At 35.8% G+C, this 11852-nt stretch overlaps 1 protein-coding gene across 1 annotated transcript; it reads left to right on the top strand.

Annotated features, from left to right (window-relative positions):
• The first annotated feature begins 1444 nt into the window (after positions 1 to 1444).
• LOC121980763 (protein APEM9-like) lies at positions 1445 to 6323 on the top strand. Its single transcript, XM_042532957.1, has 8 exons — positions 1445 to 2088; positions 2159 to 2218; positions 3031 to 3195; positions 4132 to 4209; positions 4442 to 4724; positions 5301 to 5638; positions 5759 to 5892; positions 6042 to 6323. The coding sequence occupies exons 2-7, from the start codon at positions 2166 to 2168 to the stop codon at positions 5877 to 5879; spliced, it is 1038 nt and encodes a 345-aa protein (XP_042388891.1). The 5' UTR covers positions 1445 to 2088; positions 2159 to 2165; the 3' UTR covers positions 5880 to 5892; positions 6042 to 6323.
• Positions 6324 to 11852: the final 5529 nt, after the last annotated feature.

Below are 11852 nucleotides of genomic sequence, written 5' to 3'. Positions count from 1 at the left end.
TACTCATGCTTGTACGTGCACGAGTATATAGTTTGCTATGGGAACAAGTTTCTGGTTGGACTACGTAAAATTGAATTCTCTTGACTAACTAATTATTCATTTACTTGCGTAATTACTTTTAATTCTGTTTTAATATTTTTGATGTAATAAAATAATTCAATTAATCTTAATAGTATTCATTGGCTTTAACTATAGTTTGTAAAATCAGGTTCTTATGATCAGGAAGCACAAATCGATCTTGGATTATGCGGAATTATTTTTTTTTAGTAATATCAGTGGAAGCTTTGGAAAATTATAACTTTTAATTTAAATTAAATCACGATATATATAATATATTACATCGAAGTTTGTTGTAAGATTTATAATTAATTTCAAGATTTATTTTTAATCATTTAGTTTTAAATTAAAAAAATACATTTAAAATTTTTTTTTAAGACAAGGAAGATTTTGTTTTTTTTATTATCTTTAGAGTAAGTTATTTTTTTTATCAATAATATTTTATTATTTTTTTAAAATGATTAATTTTTATATTTATTGTCTAGTATTATGTAGAATCAATAAATTTTAGAAGATTAATTTTGACGTTAATAAAAGAATTTAATAAGTTAATAAAAGAATTTAATAAATTCGGTTTGATCGATATTCTATAAACTATGACTTTAACGTACAGAACTTAAGAAGGAAAGATATAAAAAAGAAAATCCTTAAAAAAAGATTTTGTCTTGTTTTATTTTTTTAACAAAGGAAAAAAAGAAGAAGGAATTACATTATTTTATTTTACCTCTAGTCATCGCCCTCGTCCTTCGCCCTTCACCGTTGGCCGGCTTAATTCACTGGAACCCTAGCCCATGTCTATATGGCCACACCTCCTTTTCGATCTGCTTTCGCCTATATGAAAATTTCTGATAAATATGAAGTATTGATATTAGAACATGATAATAATATGGCTTAATCTGTGTCACGATGATTTACACTGTAATTATTTTCTACTATAACTTTTCATTTTCATTATTTTATTACAGCTGGCTGACTAACTTAATGGTGGTAAGAACCATTCTCTGAGCGCAGATCCTACAGTGTAAATATAGCAGATCAGATTGTTCCATAAAATCCAATGAAAGTACTGATGCAGTCCTTGAACAAGTTCGTGGTTTCAGTGACAATAAAACAAAATAAATATGTTTCATTGTCTACCGATATACCGAACCTCAGTAATATTTTCTTTAGAGTGATTTTGTTCAAAGTAGAAGTGTAAAATATCGAAAATGGGTAATCATCATAAGAGAATTTTTTTTAAATTTTTAAAAATTTTTTGAAAATTTTTTGTAATTCGTATGACTTAAATGATAGGAATAAAAATTAAGTCATGGGAAAATATGTTTAGGTTATCTCATTAAATGAGGAAATATTTTATTTTTTATTATTATTTCTTTTTCTTTTTTTTCTTTTTCGTTCTCCTCTCCCCCGCCGTTTCTCTTCTCCCGTGCGCGTGCCCTAACTGTCCCTTTCTCCTAACCGGCGCCGCACGCCTCGCGATTAAGCTCCCTTCCTCTTCTCGGCTTCTCCCTCACCGAACCCGATTTTCCCTCGCCTCTCCTCCTTTCCTCTGCCCGACGCCGACCCGATCCATTCTTCATCGCGCCGCCGCCTACCAACCTCCTGATTCCCCTCTGCCTAGCGTCGGCAGCCGTTCTCTTCATCTCTGCCCAAGTGCCGCCGGCCTCCCCTGTGCCCTAGCGCCGCTGCCTCCTTCACCCTCTTGCGACACCGCCGGCCTTCTCTTCTCTTCCTCTCTTCTGTGCCCTAGCCATTTCACGCCTCCCGATCGACATTCGCGCTGCGCTACCCTTCGCCGGAGCATTGACATTGCCGATCTTGCTGTGCCCAAGTAGCAAAGGACCGTGCCCTAGATCTGTCCCTCGCTGCCGCACCTCTGCACAGTGTCGCCGCCGCACGGAAACAGCGCCGCCGCACCTCTGCACCTCACTGTTCCGACCACCGGATCTAGTTCAGCCACGCTGTGCCCTAGTGTGGATCATCTGCCCTCTTCGCCAGCGTTGACCTAGGGTTCTGGCGGCCAATATTGAGGTAGGCTCTTCTCCTAAATCTGTAATTTATGTTTTGGGTGTTGCTCTGATAAGGTGGCTAACCAAAACAGGAATGTGATGGCTGTTCTTTCTGTCTCTGCAATATGGGATGAAATTGACATCTCTGAGAGGTAAAGCTATCTTAGGATATATTCTTTTCAGCTTATATACTGTTTTTATTATATAGTAGGGTTTTTGAGTTTACCCTCAATATGGGAGGAAATGTAAAGTTATTTATATGTATTATTATACACACGCATACACGTGTACATGCATACATAGATGTACGGTGACCTTACTGAGCATAAAAGCTTTGCGTACTTTGTAATTTCATTTGTGTGCCTATATGTAAATGTCTATGCTAACTGTATCTGTGTGATCTATGTGGAATTTGTGTAGAAAGTTCCACACTTTAGATTTAACTTGTAATCTATATGCTTTAACTGAAGTCTTTAATTCTGTGGATTTCTTGGATACCAGACCAGAACTATTGGGAGATTAATCGTAACTAAACCTATCAAGACTATTCTGCAGTAGTTTTAGGTATATAAAATCACCAAAGTCTTGAATTTCTTAAATTTGAATGGATATGTTTAGAGATCATTAATCTCTGAATATAATATGTTAAGTTGTTCTTCAAGATGTCTACTGTTCTCTTCTTCCTTTACATTTTGTTTGTTAATTTATCTGCAAAGTTGTACATGAATGCATTTAGTTATTTATCAGCGATGCTATTCTCCAAAAATATTATTCAAGTCTGTTTGCTGATAAAATATCTGATAGCATACTGCCCTTACAAGTAATCCCTATTTTTGAGGTCATCAGCAATGCTTGGTTCAATGTTACTTCTTTGCCAAAATTTTTATGCTATTATTTGTTTATCAACATAACCCGATTATGATATTGTTAAACTGTGCTCATCATTGTTTATTCCGTGGGGCAGCTATCTTGTTTGTTGCATGTTTGAGGAAGCAACAACCCTTGCTGTTTCAATTCTTCATCGTGTATTATGTACTCCCTTTGAAAATGCAACAGATGATGCTCAGTCAGATGAAATTTTGGTATCAGCCAGTATGGTTTTTATCCAGTCAATGAAACAATTGAAAAGGTTTGTAATTGTTATCCTAAGAAATGTTGTTGCAGACTTGTATTTCATTTTAGTTATAAATAAATATAATAATCTCAAGATATTCAATTGTCAAACAATCACAAATTGTAGAATGAAATTGACAACCCATTTCTAAGATTAATCTTTTCCTATACCAATTTAGGTAATTTTCATTTTCTATTCCCACATGTTCTTTCAGTACAATGTCATTTGGACTTAGTAAACCATACCTTAAAAGTGCAAAAATTTAGGTTAATTTGAACTAAGAATGATTAATCGTTGTATGTTGTGTGATTTTAGCAATAGTGAACCAGAATTGACAGAATAAGAACAGGTTTAGATGTTCAACGATATGGAAACAATTTGGAGACATGGATGTGTTCAATGACCAATAAAAATCCATAGTTACAGTGGATCAATTTGTATTTGAAGGAACAAAGCTATACAATTTACTTAATGGGAAAAGATGAGCCTGAATTAAGTAAATGATGGGATAAGATCCATCAGAGGATTTCACATTCTTGGGTGACACCTGGCTTGTAGTTGTATGTTCATTAGAAATTATCATGTCCAAGGATAAGATGTGCAAAATAGATTGTATATATATATCTTCAATAAAAGAGGCCAACTGATTGGCTCTTGTTAGAGGACAATAAGGATCCAAAAAATAAGAATTTGGAGCAGTATTGTTGGAGTTTCAGCATCCATATAAGTCTGGATGCATGTTATATAATAAAATACAAGAGAGACATGTTTCCTACTTCATTTTATAGGTAAGCGCATTCCACAATAAGTCTGGTCTAACCATAGTACTCTGCAGCTGCCACATTACTATGCTGTTCCTTTTTCTTTGAAGGATGATATGTTTTCCAAATTATTCAACCCTTCTTCATACATTGACTGATTCTTGTGCATCCTGTTCCCATAATTCTGCAGGACAGAAGAAATAATTGTTGAGCTTAGAGCATTGTTTGGTTCAGTTGCAGCTATACCTGTTCAAGTGTTTCTGACAGGGTAAAGTTCTTTGTTGCACCATTCATACTTTGCAAAACTTATGTTGGCTTTGTCTTTAATCTGTTGCTTCTCTTGATTGTTGTAAATATCTGATTTGTGCATTTTTGAACTTGGCTGAGCTTGTTTTCTCAGTACTATAAACCTTTTGATATACGGTAACTTCATTAGACAAGTTCCCTTGTAAATATATCTATTTTGTTTTATTATAAAGCAATATAGCAATGATTTGTAGGGCGTGCATGCAAATTTCTGAAGGATATGCATCCAGCCTTGGGCCAATCTTTGAGGAATTCCTCAGCAAATGGAAGCTTGTGGATGACAAAATGTACATTTTGACAGATGCAGAACCTCAATGTTCTGATAAAGGAAGCCTAAAACAGCTTGTAATGAGTCCTGAAAAGTACTTGGCGGTTGCTGAAGTTTATACCATAACAGTACTTGGGCAAGACTTTCATAATCTTAACCTTGCAATATCCTGGACAGAGAAAGCAGAGTTGCCTGAAGAGAATCGTCAAGTAAGATTTCCATCTCAAGTCATATTGGCTTTCTGCATGTTGATGCATGCAATTCAGTAAATTCTGTAATCTAGTTGATCTTAAAAGTTAAAGCCCAAAATGATATCATAGAAGTCATTCATTTTTATGCAAATTATGGTCCTATTTATAGATAGCAGGCTTTTTAGTTTTATACGCCCAACCGCTAATGTATACTTTCACCACCGGCGAAAGGATTTTAGGTGTATTGATTCTACTAATTGTTCTCCTGAGATCTTTTTGTATGTTTTCCTAGATTCATACTAGGAGGCTCAACGTCTAACGTATACTTTCACCACCGGTCCTTTTGGGTGTATTGATTCTACTAATTGTTCTCCTGAGATTTTTTTCATATGTTTTCCTAGATTCATACTTGGAAGGCCCTTTACTGAGTCATTAAAATTGAATTACGGCATAGGAAGGCAAGAGATGCCTCTGCAAAAAGTATTAGATATTTCCAATTCAAATCTCTTATCCATGATCAAATGTTTATTCACATTGTCATCTTTAAGTTTCTTTAGAAAATCCATTGAAGTTTTCATCATTCATCCTTTTCAGGTCTTGCATAGGAGGTTACACTCTTTGCTAGGTGCTCAAAGGCTAGACCATGGGCACTCGTCTCCTGCCAACGGGTCCATGCAAATTGGAAATGAAACCTACCCTAAAGCAAGAAGACAAGAGCTGCAATCTGACGAGAGCAAATCGATAGCGAGTTCTTTAAAAACTGCTCATCCAAGCAAGAAAATCGTGGATCAAATATTCTGGTGGGTTGATACAGTCCGTATCAAAGTTGTCAACATTCAGCTGGTTCTTCCTCGTGGGAAAAAATTGCTCTTTGGCTTCTTGATCATTCTAGCCTCCTACATTCTCCGTCGCAGAACTACTACCCTGAAGCGGTAAGGTTACTCATTTCTTCACATCAATTGCTAGTGAATTTTTGTCTAATAGGCTACGTAATGGGTTCAACAAGTTCATCAGTGTGCCATCACTGACCTATCGCCTTGTGAACCACACAGATTGGTCGCTAGACAAGCTTCAGTTGTTAAAGGGGCTCTGCTTGATGCCTGGCGACTGGTGTTCTCTGTCCAGGTGAACCCGCTGGCTGCTATCCAACAGCTTCCCTCTGCTCCGCAATGAAACGCCCATTGATGTATGTATAATAATGCCCAGTGGAATTGAGTTTATACTGTACCATTATGTAAACAATACTATTCTAATTGTTTACACTTCATGTAGCTGTTTCTGTAATTCTCAAAAATTAATATTTATTTATTTATTATTTTTTTAAAATAATCACAGAACACACTATAAGCATCATGGTCGTCAACCGCTGCTCTGACTTGGAGAGAACATTTCCTCTAAATTATACTGATGAGGATGTTCATGACCGACACAAGCCTGAGGAATGCATTACTGAGTATGAGTTGTGGCAGCAACTAGAGAATGAATCATACATGCACAGCCGATGATCAATGACCATTACATGTCATTTACAGAAGAAATATCGAACAACTGATTAGTGTTCTTGAGAAAGAGTGCCATCCTGATGAATCTATATTGTTGCAACTGTATTGGAGTGTACATTTCCAGTACCACTAATATAATAAAAATGTAACATATATATATTTTCAAAGTTTTAACAAAAATTATAATATGTTAAAAAATTTCCCTCTTTTATAAATATATAAATACGCAGCTTTATACATTACATATAGAATCAATTTTGTCGGTTTCCACGATTTGAAACCAAAGCAAAGTCGGAATCTCCTTTGTTTTTATACCAAAATGAAGTTGATAAATCGATAAATTTATTTTATTTGATTGGATTTTTAAGTTATAGTGAAAAATAAGACACTTTGTTCATTATTCATTCAAGAAAGTAACAGTCGCATAAACATCGGGATTTCTATTTTTGGCATTAAAACCTTCCAGAAATCAATTTCCAATTTCCACAACAAAATATCATCTGGCGGTTTCCAGGCATCTAGCTTTTTCGCAAGGATTACAATGTTTAAATTCCCATAGACTCATATTCGAGAGCGAAGACGACAAAGTTTGCAAAATTGCAACTCCAACTTGCTCTCAGTTTCGCTTTTTCTGTGTTGCTCTTTCGGTTCCTTAGTTAATCTTAGGTTTCGGCCACCTTGGTCTTAGCACGAACCAGAGGAACCATAATCAAGCAATATATGGCCACATTAACAGCTTATATAGATTCTTCAACGGCAGTGACGATATAGCTCCTGGCAATCACATCAGATTGAAACATAGAAAGATGCCAACCTTGGGAAGTGATGGACAGTGGATTACAACCAACAGACCATGTCCGGTCCTATTATATTTCAACACAATTAAAAAGAATAAGAGGAGTTGATTAAGAAAAACAATTCGCAAGAAATGAATCACGAGCAACACTATAATTGTGATTTTCCTGCTCAAGAAAATTGCAAGGTTCAATTGCGAATGAAGAATGTTCATGAAAATAATCCATTAGTGTGATGGAAAAAAAAAACTCAATAGCATGCTATGAATCTCAACTATTTGTGGTCACATACATATATCTTATCCCAATTAGGGAAATAAATACAAAGGTTCTAATTAACTGCTAAGAAGATTTGCAATGTTACTGTGTTAACCTCATTTATCTGGCTGAACAAGTTCCAATTTTCCATTCTCTTTAATGCATCAAGAGCTTTTCTATTGTGGGTCTCATCAAATTCATCACTATTATAGCCTTCCAGCTCATTTTTTAGATCACGCATCCTCTCGTCAAGCTCTGTTACTTGAATCAAAATTAAATAGTTAATGATGCAACAAATCATTCTCAGCAGTTGAAAAAGCAAAATGATTTGTCATAAGAAATCTGCAATTTAATGATTAATTATGACTCGATGTATCCAAGTGAAGTAAGGTTCAATATCAAATTACAGAGTTCAGAAGTACAGCTAAAGGATTCAAGTATAGGCAAATCACAAATAATAAAAACGTAGGGACAAGAGAAAAAAAAAATCAAAATGCATAGAAACGTCAACCCGAAGAAATTTAGTGAATGAAGAATCGCCAATAAGACACCACAAAAAAATTATGGGTTTGCTATCTAGAAATAATTCAAGCAAAAACATCTTTAGGAGTAAATAGGACAGGAATATGGATACAAACATTCACAAAGAGCAAGTTTGACCCTTCTTCCCTTGCAGTGCTTGAAGGCAAAAACTTCATATATATCAATTTCTGCTAAAAGAATGTTGATAGCTTGGTGATCCTGCAGCACAGTTTTGACATCATCAAACTAATATCCATCGTCTATAAGAATCAACCATAACTATTACCACCGGGTTAGTATCAAACCATATGAAAGAGTTAGTAACAGAAATCATCATAACTAAAACATCAGAGGTAACAATTTGTTTTGGGTCAAGAGTATCAACGAGTGGTTCAGCCATAGCTTGTTTCCTGATGTAGCTCATATCAAAACCATACACATTGTTCCAAACTGGAAGAAGGAACATAGTTCCAACTGAAACATTAAAATCACTTTAAATGTGACAAGACAGAGTCTGTCAGGATAAGACCATAAAAAAAATACTTAGAATAATTAGAAAATTATTAGAATATAAAAGGAATAATTAGAATATCAAGCACTAAAAGGACTACAAAGATTCACACTAAATCAGTAAATCTTATCTTCTTTGTATTTAGCATTCTCAATTGTTGTCAAGAATATATAGCAAAGCTTTTGTTTACCCCGGGTAGTTTCTGGAGTATGCAAACTGATCGTCGAGGTTAGTATTCGACACTATCTCCGTAAACGATATTGCTCCGCTACGGTGCTTAACGGATTGTTGCAATTCGTTCCCAAGATACAACGATGACGAACGTCTCGGAATCGTAGCACTCCGACTTCCGAGACCAGCGAACCTTCTAGTAGACTTCTTGGACTCTTGAATGCACAAGATGAGATGAATGCTTGAGGAAGAGAAGAGAGGATTGAGTGAATATTCCATCATCTGGAGGGTTCTATTTATACTGAAAGAAGAGGTTGAGTGTCCTTTGGGTGAGTGGATGTGTTCCTTGGGCTGGATCGATCTAGATCATCCATTCTGAAGGGTTGTAACCCTTCACCAAGCCCATTTCAATCTCATCCATCAGATCTGAGGAGTTGTGACCCTCAGATCCAGCCTATTGTCATCGGCCATCGGATCGCATCACAAGCGTTCCATCATACCTATTTGATCAACGTTGATCAACGGTAGCCATCCATTCCCTAAGTCAACTGTCCAGTCATCTCCCTTTGCCCACGAGGATGCCGCATAGTCCCACTACAATGTCACCTGGATGAGAGTGCGCCTACAAAGCGCCCATTGCGCACGTGGCGGGTGGCGGGCTCACAGGTGCGAGCACCTGCTCGCCCTGGGCTAAGGGAGCACCTGTCCTTTTATTTTTGTGTTAACTCCATTAACACATCTTCATTAATAAGTAGAGAACACACATCGAGAATTTCCGATGTGGGACTATTCTCCCATGCACTTTATTAATGAATAATAAATGTTATTTTGGGCCGATTTTAAACATTAATTGCTCATTCACCCTTAATCGGTTTTGAGCAAATTAATAGTCTAAATCTATTTACGTGAATCGTAGATTTCAATTTTGAAGTCAATTACGACTTTCAACAATTGATGGCTTCCTTCCTCAAAATCGTTTTGGTCCATTTAAAGCCCCAATATCCAACAGCTTTTTCTTGTCAGATAACACCATCATTGATCTGGAAGAAGTATGAGCCAAGAAACATAAAACTTGTGGTTTGCCTGTATTGTAAGTGAGCGAGCCTAGTAACATCACATCTTTGTTGAACACCACAAAAACAACAAAAATTTAAACACTTTCAAGATAAAAGAAAAGTCAATGATGAAGGAATTTAATTAGTTTGTACTAATACTTTAGTAATTGGTGCAATCAGATAGCACCTGTTTAGTGGGTTTGGTGGAGAGTTTGATGGACTTAATGGGAATGTCTACATAAGGCGTCTTTTGTACCATACTTGGTATTACATTTTGATCATACAGGGTTATTCTACTTTGGATTTATCCTCTCTTCTCTTTAGTCCAGTTTTCCCTCTCCTCACCTCTATGGCTCTACCCTACTTCCTAGCTCTAGTGGTTCTAGATTACAAAATTGAGAATTGTACATCTTCTTTTCAAATTATTGGATGAGGATATTGATTCTAAACAAACATTTGTATAGCAACAAAGGTGCTCTTATAATGTTTTTCTCATTAAACTTCATAATACATGTCATTTATCTCTTGCAATTCATAAGATTTACCAAATAATATCTGCTTTAATGGTTGGCGTAAGATATTACATTTTGTGGTAGTTAAATTTATGTAAAACATATCATATTTAGTCCATATAACAAGTACTCTACCTATAACGTTGGTCAATCCTCAGTCCATCCCATCTTAGTGTTTTATTTCATAAATTACTTAATCTAATTATAACTACTCGAGTAGTTTTGATGTGGTTAACCAAGTTAAGTTAGGTTATATTGTGTTTAATCTTTGTGTCTAAGTGTGCAAGAGCTTAGGAACACAAAAAGTTAAGCGGAAGCCGCAGCTAGTGAGAAAGATGACACAGGAAAGGAGTTGACGGACTCGATGCATTCCAGGGACGAGGTGCTAAGGAAGAGTACACTGGTGGATAAGAAGGACGTGTGCGACGTTCGAGGAAAGAGAAACCTGGGAGGAAACCTGCTCGAGGAGAAGGTCAAAAAATGGGTTCGGGTGAGCCCTATTTCGGATGGCCGAAATCACCTAAGCGAGTGGAGCAGCGGAAGAGCTAAAGGAGAAGTTTGGAGCTTAGTAGCAGTTGCTGAAGGCACCTTCAATGGTATTGAAGGCACCCTCGTGCCTTTCGGGAGGAAGATGCCTTCAACCCTTGAAGGTTCCTTCGTGCCTCTATAGAAGGCGCCTTCAACCCCTTGAAGGTGTCTTCAAACAGTGATTGTTTGCGAAGATAAATTTTATCTTTGCATGGATAGGATTTACCACATTGGAGACGCCTTCCACCCTGTTGAAGGAGCCTTCCAGCCTCTGATAAGTTTTCCTAGGAGTTATAAAAAGACCTCTGGACCTAGGAAAAATACAATAATGAACTACAAGTTTTGTATTCACTTACTAGTCATTATTTGAGCTGTAAACGTCTGTAAGAGGCTACTCCACCTTCAATAAAGGAGTTTTGCTAGTGGAGCTTTAGTCAACACCTTGGATTAATAACCACTTAGGTTATAAACAAGTAAATAGATTGTCCTCTTACTTTTTATTCAATTTTATTATTTTATTTAGTATACTTGTGTTACTAACTAGAGTTGAAAGAACGAGAAAGGTTCACTTTATTTTTAATAGACAATTCACCCTCCTCTTACCGGCCCCGCTACACAACACTAATAATATTTTATATGTTTTATTTTCCTATTTTTAATCTAACATGACACGACTTAATATGGTCAAACTATCTAAATTATCTTTACAAACTAAGTATATATTATCTTATAGATATTATGATTTTAAATCTTTTATAAGATATTGATGATGTTATATAATCTCACCACCACCCTAAGCGTTCAAAACTATTGAGTTGAGTTGTATAAAAAAAATCAATATTGGTACAGAAGATAGTTGTTGGATAAAAACAAGGGTCTTCAAATCTTCAAAATAATACTATTTTTTAGCCTAATGCATGTTAAGCTACCAAACACTAAAAATACATGCACCCCTTTTATGCCCTAGACTTATTTTTATTTATTATTTGATTATTCAGAGATTTATTTTGAGCTGTGTGTTATGTTTTGAATTCAATTATCAATATTTCAGTTAACTTATAAATGCATCCCTTGAATCTTGACTATTTGCTGGGCTTAATTTAGTATTAGGTGGGTTTTGATTTTGATTGGATGGAGGTTTAATTGATTCCATTTTGGTTATTGAATGAATTTTGGCCATGTAAGAATAAGGATTAATTCTCAAATCAAGTAGAGAGAAGGGTTAGTTCAATTAATAGAGGTACTTTTATGGTGGTAAAAAGGTTAATACGTTCGCCCTTAATGTCCCGTTAA

Source organism: Zingiber officinale, chromosome 5A (genome assembly GCF_018446385.1).
Source record: "Zingiber officinale cultivar Zhangliang chromosome 5A, Zo_v1.1, whole genome shotgun sequence".
NCBI classification, from domain to species: Eukaryota; Viridiplantae; Streptophyta; class Magnoliopsida; order Zingiberales; family Zingiberaceae; genus Zingiber; species Zingiber officinale.
The sequence above is the reverse complement of the archived record's forward strand: the minus strand, read 5'-3'. Positions and strand labels throughout refer to the sequence as shown.

Excerpts from the sequence above, each read along its gene's own strand:
- LOC121980763 (XM_042532957.1), top strand. The coding sequence starts at position 2,166 with ATGGCTGTTCTTTCTGTCTCTGCAATATGGGATGAAATTGACATCTCT. Across the intron at positions 2,219-3,030 it reads GAAATTGACATCTCTGAGAG|CTATCTTGTTTGTTGCATGT; the intron begins GTAAAGCTATCT and ends TCCGTGGGGCAG. Across the intron at positions 4,725-5,300 it reads TGCCTGAAGAGAATCGTCAA|GTCTTGCATAGGAGGTTACA; the intron begins GTAAGATTTCCA and ends CATCCTTTTCAG.